Below are 15,462 nucleotides of genomic sequence, written 5' to 3' on the forward strand. Positions count from 1 at the left end.
ATGTATTTTATTATTAAGTGTATGAGTTAATTACACCAATACAAACATTAATTTAAATTACATTTAGTTTATTATTAATACAAACTTTGGACGTTTCGCATTAAGATGACTTATTCTAAGAGTCAACATATAAAGCCCTTTTAAACAAGGAAGGCTTAGTTCTATTTACATTCTATTTCAAATTAATATTGAAATTGATACAATAGATTTATGGAAACAACACAATATACATTTATGAATTGTATTGTTAAGAAAAAATTTTGTCCATAAATCTAAGAATATTCAAATCATGTTGTAATTATTAGACACATTACTACTTATAATCAAAAAATTTCTTCCAAGCTATATTTTTAATATCTTAAATGTATTCTCCATCGATTTAATTAAAAATTTAATTTTTATTCTTGCATTTTGATAAAATCACGTACAATTGACCATGAGAAAATAAAGGTTTTTTAAGTATTATCCCACATTATCAAAACTGTAACCTTGAGACTCGCTTATAGTCATAGTAAATGCAACAACTAATAGGAATTATTTTTTATGTGAAATAAGAAGTTATGATTAAGTATTTCTAGTATTAAGTGTAATTCTTGGAATAAACACTTTATTACCAATTTTCTCTCCCGTCACTATTTTGCCTTCTATGTTAGACTTCAACAATTAGGTCATTCACAATTGTGTGCCGTTACATAATCCTTCTTCTATGCTTAAATTTCGAATTAAAATTACTAATGTACCTTGTTTTAATTAACGTTTATTTAAAAAAAGTATCTTCCATACATGGTCTGGGAAGATCCACAATAATCTACTTATATAAGACACTTTTTTATTACTTTTTTTTTATAGAGGTAAAAATGTTTTGTCAATGGCTTGGACAGGAAATGCACTTGTATAACTACCAAAAGATATAACTAGTTATAGAACTTTCCGTTTGCGTATAGACTTAGATGAAATTAATAGGGTATTCTTAGAATTTGTAACTAAAAAAAAAAATTCAGGAAAGTTAGTTTAGTTCTATGGGATAAGGCTTCTATGTTCCAAAAAAGCTCCAGGAATCGTTGATAGGACGTTGAGAGACTTGTGTAATACAAGACTTTGCTTTGGTAATAAATTATAAGTATTAGGAAAAGATTTTTAACGAATCTTTCCAGTGATAAGAAATAGTAATACAACTATGATAATAGAAAAAACTATGAAATCATTATTTTTATGGAACTGCTTTAAAACTCCATGACAAAATAATATTTGCTGTATTGGTAAGGAATTTTTAAAATTATTGTTAAGAATTGGAGAAGGGGACAGAGGAACATTTAACATTCCTTAATCCTGGACAACAGATAATGTCTGTATCAAAATTTTTGGTTATTACAGCAACTGTTTTAGTAATAACGTCAGACTAAGTTAACATATTAAATATACTTTTTTTAAACAATAAGTTTTTAAGGAAATTAAATGAAGAAACTAAAACTTATAACAGCATCCATAATGCAACTTATAAAGGTGTTAATGAATCAGATGATAATATTTATTTGAATTTTTCCATTAAAATGTCAATCATATTAACATTACAATAATGTTTATAAGAGTTCTCTGCAAACTGCGTATTTAAGGCTACGGTCACATATGGCGGAAGTAGTCAGAGTCACAGCAGAAAAAGAAGAAAGTCTCCTCACCTCCATTTTATTAAAAGTACACGATCACGCTCTAACATCCATAACTAAGCAGGAAAGGAGAGTTCAGTAGTGTTGAGGTATAATCCACAATGAGAGAGAATCAACAGCGTTGGCCACGATGGTCAAAAGCAGTAATGGGTGAGGAGGATATGATTTTGTATTTTTGTCACTAGGACCTATATATAGTCTTGTATCCTAGTGAGAAAAATGCAAAAGCTAAACAGGAGGAGTAAGGAAGCCGGTAGTTCTCCCAAAATTGGACAGGCAAACTTGTGGAAAATTTAATTTGGCTATATAGAGCAAGATGCAAATCCCCAGATAACTCGAGACAATCTCATGCATAATAACTTAATAAACTAATCCCGAGATTTTTAACACAATAGCCCAATATGAGCCAATAAGCAGCCTCATGAGTTTAAACAAATAATAAAATTTATTAATTAACAAAGCAAGCGCCAATAGCCACACGACCCGGGGCACTTACTGGTTGCTTTGAGTATTTATGATTAATAAAATAATAACACAAGTGCCTATCTCCACACAACCCACGGCGCTTACTGGTCGTTTTTATTATTTATGATTAATGAAATAATAACGCAAGCGCCTATCACCACACAACCCGGGGCGCTTACTGGTCAGTTACTGAATTTACTATACATAAAATAATAATGCAATCGCCAATCCCCACACAATACAAGGCACGTACTGGTCGTTTTAATTATTTATGATTAATAAAATAATAACGCAAGTGCCTATCCCCACATGATCCGAGGCACTTACTAAACGCATAAATTATTAATATAATAAATATAATCACGACAAAATACGATGTATACAATAATTACAATAAATGTAATAACTATCATTTTATTCATCGTAAATCATGTAAGAGACCAGAAAGCGCCCCGTGTTGTGTAGAGATAGGCCCTTGTGTTATTATTTTATTCATCATAAATAATTAAAATAACTGGTAAGCACCTCTGGTCGTGTTGAGATTGGCGATTGCGTAATTATGTTATTTATAGTAAATTAAGTAAGTGACCAGTATGCACCCCGGGTTGTATAGGGATTGGCGCTTTTGTTATTATTTTGTTAATTGTAAATAATTTAAACGACTAGTAAGTTTCTCGGGTTTTATGGGGATTGGTAATTGCATTATTATTCAAATAATCATAAATAATTAAAACGACTAGTAAGTGCCTCAGGTTGTGTGGGGATAGGCGCTTGCGTTTTTATTTTATTAATTACAAATAATTAAAGCATTCAGTAAGCGCTGCGGGTCGTGTGGCTATTGGTGCTTGCTTTGGTAATTAATCAATTTTATTATTTGTTTAAACTCATGAGGCTGCTTATTGACCCGTTGGTATATTGGGTTAAACAGCTTAGGATTAGTTTATTAAGTTATTGTACATTAAATTATGTCGAGCTATCTGGGGATTTGCGTGTTGCTCCATATAGCTAAATTGAATTTCCCGCAAGTTTGCCAGTCACATTTGGGGAGAATCACTGGCTTTTTTCCTCTTTCTATTCAGCTTTTGCGTTTTTCTCACTACGATCTGTAGCTATGTATAGGTCCTAGTGACAAAAATGCAAAATCATATTCTCCTTTACTAACACTGGTCAAAAGTAAGCTGCTAATCGCAACCTTTAGAGCTCTTTTTTATCACTGCCACCACTGGCTAAACAGTTAATTATCCCTATGAGCTGTCTATAGATATATAAAAATATGTACATCAGCGATAGTTCACAGGCAGGCTGGTGAAAGTTCTGATGAAAAAGCGTTCTGTTGGTTGTGGTTGGCAGCAAACTTTTGACCATTGTGGCCAACGCTGAGAATCAAAAAATTAATAATCAGAGCAGCATGTGTTTGTGAAGTATTATTTCATACTGCTGGTATATGTCTCTCTTATAGGACTCCAAGAAACAACTTGATATTAAATTAAATTTCCGTTTTATTTCTACCAAGTTTAACAGTTTTAGCCTTCCTCGGCCACTGTCCGTTACTCTTCAGCTCCACAATATCATTTATTTAATAGTGAAGTATGTAACCAATTCAAAAGTTTGGCGGGTAAGTGCGGAGCGTCCAGGGGGGCTGAGCCAGAATAGTATACATTTATAAGATTTCTATACATATAGTACATAAAAAATAAGTTTAATTAAAGAGAAAATTTAAGTTGGATATTATTAGTAAAATATTCATTCTACGTCAGTATTAACACAATTAAAAGTATTTTAAACTGTTTTAGTATTCATATCGTTTAATATTTTGAATTTTATATTATAATGAATAGAAGAAAGAAATGTTTATATATGTTATTTAAAAATACTTCACCGTTTATTATTATAAATGTACATTACAAATTTTTAAAACAGTGAATTAAAAATATAAATATGTACATGCTTTCCCAAATAAAGCTTTTGTATATTGACAATAATTTATTCAAAATAGGCATTTTTTATTAGTTGTATCTCCTCTGCACTGTGTTCTAAGATTAGTTGATGGTTGTCTTTAGAAAATAATGTTTTCAATAAGTTCCAGTTACTGATGTACCCTTGTTTATTATTAAGAGTCAAGAAAATATAAGCTCCAAGTTTTTAATTTTTTTAGACAAATTAAAATTTTTAGTGTAAGTGAGTTTTGAAAAATTTGAAAAATTTTTAACTTATAACCTTTGTTGATAAAATTTTATTGAAACTGAGGTTCAGTTGCAACTGTCTAGAAAGATTATTTTTAAGGTAATTAAATTTGTTATATAAAAATAATAAATATCAGTACAAATTTATATTTTTAAAAAATTTGTGCTTACCTGTATTTATGAAATGTGTTTTGAGGAAAAAAAATCGTTATTTAATTTGTCTTATTATCTTTGACATTAGTAATTATCATTTGAAATAAGGCTTGTATTCTTCTAACATCCTTTCATTTATCTCAATTAAATAGTACTATTTGCTATAATATTTTACATACACCAAAGAATATTTTTTTCGAACAGAGACTTAATTTTTTATTCTTTAACTTGCAGCGTTTTAATCATGTTCTTATTTACGATTTTATATTTTTAATAATATAAATTATTTTAAATGTTATTCAAATTAATCTCCTTATAGCTTTGTTCTCAACACTTATTACCTATAGTTTTAAGTTCTAATGTTATACATAATTTTTTTTTTAAAGAATAAGAAATAAAGTTGTAAAATCTAAGTTAATTGTTATTCTTAGTATAAAAGTGATGTACCTTCTTATATTTAGGTGGATATTTGTTCTTTGATGTCATACTGATATAATTTCTTAACGTTTTATCTTATTGTGTCTTATCAACCTTAATTTATCATAATATTTTTAATTAACATGACTACCGCTTAAATTTTTTATGTGTTTTATAATCCAAGGAGCAAAAAAGTAGAGAGAATTAAATTTAAAAGTTCGATTGAATAAAATAATATAAAATTTTAGTCAGATTTATTGATTTCTTCATATTTTGCATCATCAATGAATCAAACTTTTTCTTTGACCTAAATCTGCTTAAACCTTTGTTTCAAATATGGTAAATATCTATAATAAAGCTTAATAATAAGATTTTAGTTGACAAATCTTTATTTTCTTTGATGTAGTCTCCAAAAATATGTTCAAAAATGTCTTCTGACTTTCATTCCATAAACATTTCAACTAAAATCCTTTTGTCTTTCTGTATGTTTAACAAAAATTTTAAATAACCTTCTTCTTTTGATTGTATAAGTTAATGTTATTGTAAAACTTGTCAGTGTTGCCATTAGTACAAATTTTTTATCCATTTATTTAGCTTTGGAGTTTTTTATTCGTATTTAACGACTGGTAAGGTTGATCAAAAGTCATTTTCTTTAATAATGATCAATTTTGGAGCAAAAGTTGTAGCATCTTTGCTACCGCAATCTCCTATTTTTAAATCTGTTATTTTTTATACCTTTTTTAGTATCAATAAAGATCCATTATAAAGAACCTCGTCATTTCTTTTTTAATTTTCAATTATATGTTTTAAATTTCAAAGAAAAAATTTGAATGTTTGTTGAATTAAATAGTACCTGAGATTTCTATGACTTGTCGTTTTTTGTGGTTATAGGACTGGTGCATAATATTCGTTATTTATATTCTGATATATATTCTATTTATCTCATTAATAATTACTTGTTAATGGTTTGAGGATCCATTTTTTGTCAAATTAGATGTTCTCGAAAATCTTTTCAAAATTCATTAAACCAAGTATTCAGTAGTGTACAATAACAAAATGCAATGCAAAATGTAAATTTTGTTCTTACTAATACATAAAGTAATGTTGCTAAAACTTTTGTAATCTTTAACCGTAAAAACTACTGAACCAATTTTGCTGAAATTTTGCACACTGATTTTTGATGATTCCGAGATGGTTTTAGAATAGTTTTTTTCTTGAAAAAGTTGATATTAATAGCGATATTTAAGCTTTAAGTTTTGCTAAAATTAGCTAGTTTTGCATTTAAGTTCAGTAGAATTCACTGGGTGACATCCAGGTAAAATTAAAGCCACCCGCAATTTAAGATAGTAAAGAGTGGTTATAATATGAACCATATGGTTGTCCATCATCTAAGTCGTTCATTGGCAGTACATTAAGAACAAAGTTGTTAGTCATGCTGCTGGATATCACAGGACCAAGCAATACAAATCAATTTTTATTTTGGATCGGCACGAGAACCAAGTACCATGTCAAAATACGCGTTTTAGAACGCTAACATCTCCAGTGGAATACTAGGAGACGTGTCTAGTTGGAAGACAACTGGCTTTCACACTTTAAAGTTTTCTTGCCATTTACCCATCCAGCCTAGTGCCGTCAAAAAATCTTCTACTTTAAAAACAAGCCAGATAAGATAGCCAGGGAAGACAGCCCTGAAGAGTATGGGCAGCCACAACGGCCTTCTTAGTGGTCGTCCCAATGGCACACCTACAGTGAAGGTATTCTCCAGGCCCACTTTCCTAAATAACGATGAGTGGTTGGTTATCCAAGGAACGACCTGAAGACAAGGTATTCTCTGGTCAGTGACAAACCTTCCGGTCTCCGTACACAGAGACTCTAAGGATAAGAGTCAAGCTACCCACAGCTGGCTCTCTATAATCAAGAATAATAATACGGAATAACAGAAAATGTTAAGCACTGGCCCTTTTCAGAGTCATTATAAGTACTTACATTCCCACTCAACCATCAATCTCATCGATTTTTTCAAAAGCAACCTAAGTTTAAACTACGATGCCAACAAATACCTTTTTACTACCATTTCCGAAAACGATTCCTTGACTAAAAAACCATGTTAAGCCGGCTACTATTAAACCAAGTTACTCATTCACTCACAGACGTCACGAGTGTAGTTGTTCGTTGCAAGGCTGGAGACCTCAGTGACAGACGATTTTATATTACTCCCTCAACCCTAAGCATTAAACTAGGAATCACCGACCCTCTCCTAGGTTTGCGCTGGGAGAATCTAACAGCTCTTAAGGAAAAATAAGCTTGCGCCAATGGGACTGCTTCCAACGGGCAAGCATCACAAACCAATCTCTCCACCTTAGATCACCAAAACAACTAAGTCTGCAAAAAAAAGGGTACTTTAGACACCAACGTCTGTAACGTTTTACCAGAAGACGTTTAGAAAAGAGCTTTACAACTAGCTCCAAAGCTTCAAACGTTGTAGTTTTGCTTCTAATCAGTATGGTGCTATAATAATAGGCTAGAGAAAATTACCGTGATGTAAAGAATTAATCACGTTTGCTGGAAACTTTAGTCAAGAAAGAGTTTACTTAAGAAGCTTACTGGTCCTCTTCAGAGTCATTACGCATCTAACTACCTTACCAATTAATATATTACAATCTTATAAAGTTAAGAAAAATAGTATTTAGGGCTCACAAAAGTCTGAGCTATGCCAAAAATTAAATGCATGTAATGAATACAATTTTAGGTAATAAGGTTGTAAGATAAGAGAAAGAAATATTTTTCAATAATATTTTTTTTGTTAGTTATAAATCTTTACAGCTTAAAAAAAACCGTGTTTATAGATTACTTGAAAGAACCTGCAAATTAACAGGCCTTTAGGGACAACGATTACCTTATGGCGTAAAAAACGCACGGTACTTTTCAGCATAAAATTTTTTTCACTTTTTACAGCTTTTCACTTTACCAAATATACTGTATGAATTTCAAGGAAATATGTTTTCAATACGAAAATTTTTGTTCTAAAAACTGTCAGAAATAGGAGTAAAATTTTTAACTGAAAATGTTTCACATTACTTGTTAACATAATACGGTGTTCCATTTAGTGAGTCTCGAGCAAAGCTTAAGGAGCCGCTAGTTATTACACATAACATAAATCACAAAATTATATGTTTTATTATGCACAACAAACATAAGATCACCTATTTCATTTAAAACACTGTTTCGATTTTAAATTTTAGTTTCCGTCTTTATAAAAGATATCATAGCCAGGAAAAAATTTCTATGTTCAACTGACTAAAAAATAGTATTTTTTCTTAAGTCCTATGAGTTTTCAAAAAATAATTTATTTTTATCATCAGGCTTATACGAAAAAAAGTACAGTTCAAACATTCAGAAGAAAATAATCACAAGTCTTTGGATCAGGACAAAGACAAGTACAGCTCGTGCATCTGAATAAAAAAGCTGGCCATCGATATCAATTATTTCTATTTTTATGTTACAATGATAAGCTTGTAAAAGTAATTTACCTGATAATTTGAAAATTTAATTCACTTTTTAAAAGTTTTTCAAATATAATAGTTTTTCTTGAAGTTCTTCTTACAACTTTAGTGTTAAAAATCATATAACGCTCTTCTTAAGTAAATTGTTTACTATATCATTAAAATGACGCAATAATTAGGAACACGGCTTACATTACAGACGACTACGACTCATTTTTTTTAACAGTTGAAACTATAATACCTCGCAAAAGTGAATTCAGTGAAATACAGGAAGCTTTATTTAATTAGGGTATTTTATCATGATAGGTTAAAAAATTCAATGAACCTAAAATAAACTGCCCTTAGGTATTTTGTTTAAAATGTCATATCAACGTTTGAAATTTTTTGTTAAAAAATAGTATTCATGTGTACATTAGAATGTAATCAGGCAAACTAACGAACTTCAAGTGCCATATTCTTAGAACTACTGTCAACATAATGAAAAACAACTTAAATCGAAGCTAAATCGTATCAAATCCTTATTTTTTTTTGACTTTATACGAATACTTACTATAAATATGTTACAACTACTTTTTGGCATTGAAAAATTGAAACCATACGTAATAACACAGCTTAAGCAATGTTTACAATCACATTATGTGATGTAAAAGCCATTGAATTTCAATTTAAATCTTTAAATACATAATTTTTTTCTTGTATCAATCTAGTTGAGAATTTCTGAGAGTATAAATTATATAAATTATATCGATGTATAGATTATATACACTTTATCTAGATTTTGCACTTTTATTTATCATAGTGCAAGATCATAAGAACTCTAAAACGAGTGTGAGGACATTTACTCAGACTTTACTACCCTATAAATAATAAGGGCTTATTAATTTGCTTTATCATCAATTTGAGTCATATTTATGAACTGTATAGAAATAGCTGAAGAACGATTCAAAAATCAAATTATTTTGAAAAAGTGGGAAATCATAATAAGATTTAAAAACACATGTCTCGTTTTTTCCCATTTTTCATTTTTTAAAGTAAAATCTTTTTTTTTTCTTTGTAGGAGAAGCAGTAACATTATTTTAATTACAATTAAAGATTCGTTAAAGTCTGTTTCATGTATTTTGAGGTAAATTTTAGTAAGATTTAAATGTGATAGAATGTAATTTGTATTTTAAGTAAGACTCAAAAATTTTAAGTAAAATTAAAATCATTTTTCATCATCTTTGATCAGGAAACATTTTTGTTCCCACTAACTTGTAGTTATGTTGAAAAGGAAAAAGGCTTATTTAAAAACAAGTACAAGTAGCACTCCGGCAGTGCAGGCAGAAGTGAAAACTTGTACTTATGGCGCGTTGGGCACTTTTTTGGGTGAGCATTTTTAGGTGCGCTCGTGAAATGAGAAATTGGACATAAAAATCAAGTTTATCAAAGCAATGTGGGCACTTTTTAAATGGACATTAAGTATAATAATATAGAAACTATATTCAAAGGAAGTGGTTTTATTTAAATGAGTAAATATTAGTAAATAGTAAAAACAAAATTTATCAATTTTTTTTCAACACAATACCATAGCAGCAACACAAGTCAAATGAAATATTTAAATAAATAAATTTTCCGTTTAATATTCATTTATAAAATAAATATAAAAAACTCTCAATCTCGTCTGTCGCGAGGGCACGAGCGAATGCCCATGCAAAGACTGCGTATCAGGGTTGGTCTGAGCATTATTCCACGCTTACAGTTCATGCTTGATCGCACATAGCGCCGCTGACTGGATCCCACCGATAACTACTTCGCGCAAGAATTCAAATTCAAAATCGTATGATTTTTTTAACAGACAGTAGGCGCGGAAATTCAAATTCGAAAGAATTCTTGGTATACTATTTCTGTATGTAATCATACAACATTAACCAATATTTTTAGGCATTAATTAGCCAATACATACAAAGATTTCTATCGAATTTGAATTTCTGCGCCTACTGTCTGCTGAAATAATCATAAGATTTTGAATTTGAATTCTCGCGCCAAGTAGTTTGCGGTGAGATCCAGGCAGCGGCGCTATGTGCGATCAAGCATGAACTCATTCAACTCATGAACTGTGTGCCTATAGCACGCAGCGCTCTTGCATACCTATATACACTCTGAGTATACATATAGGTATGTAATCTCGTCTGTCGCGAGAGCACGAACGAATGCCCATGTAAAGAGCGCGTATAGTATACATATATTATAAGAATACACGCGGAGTACATCTGTGTAAAATCTCGTCTGTCGCGAGAACGGCTGAAAATGCTCACCCACAAAGGTGCCCAACGCGCCATAAGAAGTTTTCACTTCAAAAAAGTTTATTTATTGTAGATTTATATAAAATACTTATTAGATTGCATTTTACACTTGACTTAAGGACAATTTAAGTGTGATCAAAATCATAAATAAAGCCCATGGTAATATTAATTTGATAAGCTGTTAAGGAGGTTCTTCTGGAAAGGTGTGCAGGGGCTCTTATTAGACACCATATTAAAGTGAGTTGTACTAACTGTGAAAGAAAAAGTCTGCTTACTCCATCACGGTCAGTTTAGTTGCGTTGAATTCGTCAGTGCTTTAAACTTAGACCATTACATGTTATTAAAAAATTACCGTACATACTCTAAAGATACTTGTTTCCGACAGTTTGAGTAAAAAAGTTTGAAAACATATTGTTTGCATGTTACGTGTAAAAAACAACCTTAAAAATAAAAAAGGAGACTTGAATTTTATTCACTAAAGTGTGTAATAAATTTTTGAAAAATAAACTTTTTTTACACAGCATTGTAGTATGAAGTCTGAAGGAGGGCTGTACCAAGTTTTGGATCATGATTTTAAGCTCAACAAATCCTGGACGCAATTTTTTAAGGACGTCTAGCTCCATGTGAAAAGACTAGCTGACAGCTGACAATGCTCGGCTTCCTCCCATACACTTAGCATAAGACCTGCTCACGACTTTGTTTACGATTGCACTGATATTTCTTCCGAATGCACGATAACGTGCATATTTTTTGATACGAGGGTCTTTCTTAGGAGTTAAGCTTTTGATTTAAATTTTTTTCTCATCATAAATAAATCTCTAGCCTGAAAATTTTTGCAACAAACGCTGAATAATTGCTAAGGGAAAAAAGGTTTATCCTAATTTTTAGGAGCACAGTCAACACATTTTTAACTACAATTGGACACCTATTTTATTTGGATTCAAGTGCGTTTTAAGTGTTATTCAAATAATAATTTTAAAGTTAGATTACAATCAAAATTAATGAATTTGATAGCAGGTTGCAGTAGATAATAGAAAGTATAATTATAATATATAATATATATAGTAAGTATAATTTTGCTGTAAGTTATTACTAATTTTATTTCTAGAAAAAAAGTTTAATTGTCTTTTAAATATTAGAATTGAAATTTTAGTGCAGTTCTTATGATATTACGTGAGTTAATAACTCAAATAACTATTGTTAATTGTCATATATTAAGAAATTATCAAAAAATATACGACCTGATAAATGTCTTTAAAAAATTTTCTATTTTAAATATTTTATTAAAAAATATCTCATCTTTAAACAAAATTTGCATAAATTAAATTTTTAATACGAATTTAAAACACATCCTATCCTTAAAAGGCACCATTTTATATATTAATGTAAGAAATCCTAAATACAATCTTGATCAATGAGAATGTGCATTTGGTTAACCAAGTTTTTGAAGTTCTACAGTATGAAAATAGGGTATAACTTTTCCAGAGGGAATTATTATTACAAATCCCTAATAATAAGTTTAATAAAGAAGTTAATATATTTAGCTCTTAACATTCACGTATTGATGTACAATTTTAGCTAATAGAAGGTTAGAGCGTCCAATGCGCTGTTCTTAAACTTTATTATGATCTGCTAATAAAAAGTCAGCGCAAGATGGGAAAAAGAGAAATTGTATAGTTTTTAATCCATTCAGCTCACCCGTAGCAAGATTTTTATTTTTTTTTAGTTCAATTAAACCAAATAAAAATATGTTAGTTACCTTCCAAATTGAATAAGTGATAACACCAGTACCTCTGACTAAGCAGTTGACTGCTGAGACTATACTTTCACTGTGTTAATGAGAAGTTGGCACCCAGAGCGTGTTGGGAGGCAAAGCCCCACAAGAATATATATATATATATATATATATATATATATATGTATAAATGCTTAGAAAAGGTGACTTAAGCAGACCTAACGTGTTTTAAAGACATATGTTAATGACATCGTAGAATTATGTGGAAGTCCACATAGTTCCCAATCTGTCTGCATATTTACCCTTCCTCCTTATGCTTAGAATTATCTGTTTAATCAACAAGACTGAATATTTGATGCTGGATCTCAGGGTTAATGATAGTCATCGTATTTTATTGGCCATTACCTACCGATGCCTGACAGGTGACATCCTTACTGAATTCTTTATTGAGCTACAACAGGCCATGGCATGTTTCTCGGGTATTCTAGTAGCCTGTGACCTAAAGTCAGATCTTCTTGGATAAGATTACTACTTGAATCTCATCTGAAGTCTGATTTTCGAGAATTCTCTTTATTTGGTACCATTTGGTCGTACCATGACGCCTTGCACACCTAGATTGATGTTGTCTTGATGGACTCTAATTAGTGGGTCCTGATGTTACAGTCGTATAATGCACCTTATATGAATGGCCACGATTACTTAACTATTGGTTACAATATTACTGTGTCTTGTTGGTCTGCACCACACATGGTTCGAGATCTCTGATGTTTCTCTGCCACTGAATTTAATAGAGATGTACGTATCTACTGACCGTTAATGGCGCGTAGAGCGAAGACACAATACAGAGGCTAAGGGCGTTAACGCCTGTCTTGATGAATTTCAGGAAATTGTAATAGGTACAGTTAATTCTCATTAGCTTATGAGAATGAATTTGAAGCGCCGCTGCCAACTAGCACAGTGGTTCGACCAGCAACTAAAAGCTAGGTACAAGGCACTTGACCACATGTATGGTTTAGTAAGGAGGATTTGCGATATGTTACTTCATGCTGGATATCGTGAGGTGCATGTGGTAATGTGAAGAAATATTTAGTTTATCAACGAGGAGTATCTGGGCAGGGCCCTGAAGAGTGAGGCGAATTTGGCTCGTTGTTGGCAAGTTTTGCCTAGATATGGTCTTCTTGAGGGAAATCGTGAGTCTCCCTTGTGTCACCTCTCTGCCAATGCCATAAGGAGGTACTTTTCTTTTGTGGCGTGCGTTTAACCTCCTTGCAGTAATTTTGCGTTGTGAAGAATTCTTCAGAGATTGCTGAATATCGTTACTGCCTTCTCATTTGAGCCTATGATGTGTGCTAATATCAGCATGGCAATTACGCATTGCGGTGGTAAAAATAAAAGTCACAGCTTTAACGGGTTGTCATTTGCCTACTATTGCGAGTCTTTCTTGTTATTGTTTTCGTTCTTGGTTTATTTGTTTAATTGATAATTTAAAACGAGTAGAGGCTTAGGAAAATTCGGTGATTGTGCCAATCGCTAAAGTGTCACACCCTAAAGATCCGTCTGATGCCCGTCCTGTAGCTAATTTAACTTATTTGACTAAGGTGTTCAATGTCCTGATTGCATGGAGGATTCACACATATTTAGAGACTAATAATTTGCTTTTGCTTATGCAGTCAGGCTTTTGGAGGAGCTACAGCATGTAGACAGCTGTATTAAAAATCACTGTTGATGTGTGCCTGGGTATAAAACGTGGTACGGTGACGGTATTGGTCTTGTTTAATTTTTGACGGTCCATTGACTCAATCAACCATAAGTGTTTGTTGCACGTGATGAGTGGAATGGGGTTTTCAGATGAGTCTTTAGAGTGGTTTCACTTTCACTTATCAAATCACTCTCAGATAGTGCTTACGCTTAAGGGGGCTAGCACTGAAGCAACTTTTGGCGTACAACAAGATACTTTTTTTGGTCCCATTATATTATAAATTTTTATTTACTTAATTGTTTTAGTTCTTTTTTATAACACAGGTTGACTTCTCATGAATAATCTTTTTTAAATTCAGTGTAAACCGTAAGATCTCCTCAGGGCAATTGACCTCCTGGATAAGGACATTGCACGTGTAATGCTGTGGTCTTACAATTACGGTATGCAAATGCATCTTGGAAAATTGTTATCGACCTTATTTAGTACTTGCTACCAACTGATGAGGATGGACCAAACTTTGTTGCCCCCTATGATGGCTGATGGTGTCGTAGTTTCTCTGGTTGATAGAACCAATGATCTAGGAGTCACGACTTCAAGTGATTTGACCTGAAATGCCTACGTGTCTGTTTTCTGCTCTGGGATCCATGGCATATAATACAGACTGAGAAAGGAGGGCCACCTCTTATTAATTTTATTAAAAGCCAAGCTGGCATCGTGCATGGCTAGGCTGCACTTTAATTATGCCTGTCTTATGTACCTGAGTCTTTCTGGATACCTTGTGCTGAAATTAAATTGACCATATAATTTTGTTGTAATAAAATTAAACGTTATATCTTTGGTCTCCGTCGTGAGGCCGCAATAAGGCCATATTTGCACCTGAAAGCAAGCGTGAGCGTCCTCTGGAAAAATAAACATAACTGAAGGTGCGGTGCAAGAGATCAGCTGTTACGTTTAAATACAATGGCTCTTATAAAAAAACATTAAATAACAAAATGATTAGCATTGCGAATATAATAATAATGACAAATGGACATATGTTAACGTGTGCGTGGAAGACTATTACAGCGTGACGTCATTCCATTTAAAAAAACATGGAGTGACGTCACGCTGTGATAGTCTTCCACGCACACGTCGATGTGAAGTGTAAGCATGGATTGAATGCAAATCGTCGGTACATCGTGGGTTCACAAGCTGAGACGAAGGTCAGTTAAATGAGTTTGCGCTGCGTTTAAAAACAAGCGAATTGAAGGATGGGCCTCACAAAATGACAAACTGTCTCTTGCAATTTTGTTCATTTTATCAATAAAAAGTGTTCTTGCGTGACCAGTGTGAAAATGCAAACATGATGTTCAATTACTAGT

The 15,462-nt window shown here is 31.9% G+C and overlaps 1 protein-coding gene across 1 annotated transcript in view; it reads left to right on the forward strand.

Annotated features, from left to right (window-relative positions):
- The window catches only part of mmd (disintegrin and metalloproteinase domain-containing protein mind-meld), a 2,100,572-nt gene that overhangs the window by 983,349 nt on the left and 1,101,761 nt on the right, over positions 1-15,462 (forward strand). Inside the window, exon 13 of the mRNA XM_089595760.1 lies at positions 150-158. Within this exon, the coding sequence (XP_089451886.1) occupies positions 150-158 (9 nt within the window). The remainder of the gene's footprint in view (positions 1-149; positions 159-15,462) is intronic.

Source organism: Copidosoma floridanum, unplaced genomic scaffold, assembly GCF_036245765.1.
Source record: "Copidosoma floridanum isolate Cflo_tuat_1 unplaced genomic scaffold, Cflo_Japanese_pri ptg000027l, whole genome shotgun sequence".
Taxonomy (NCBI): Eukaryota; Metazoa; Arthropoda; class Insecta; order Hymenoptera; family Encyrtidae; genus Copidosoma; species Copidosoma floridanum.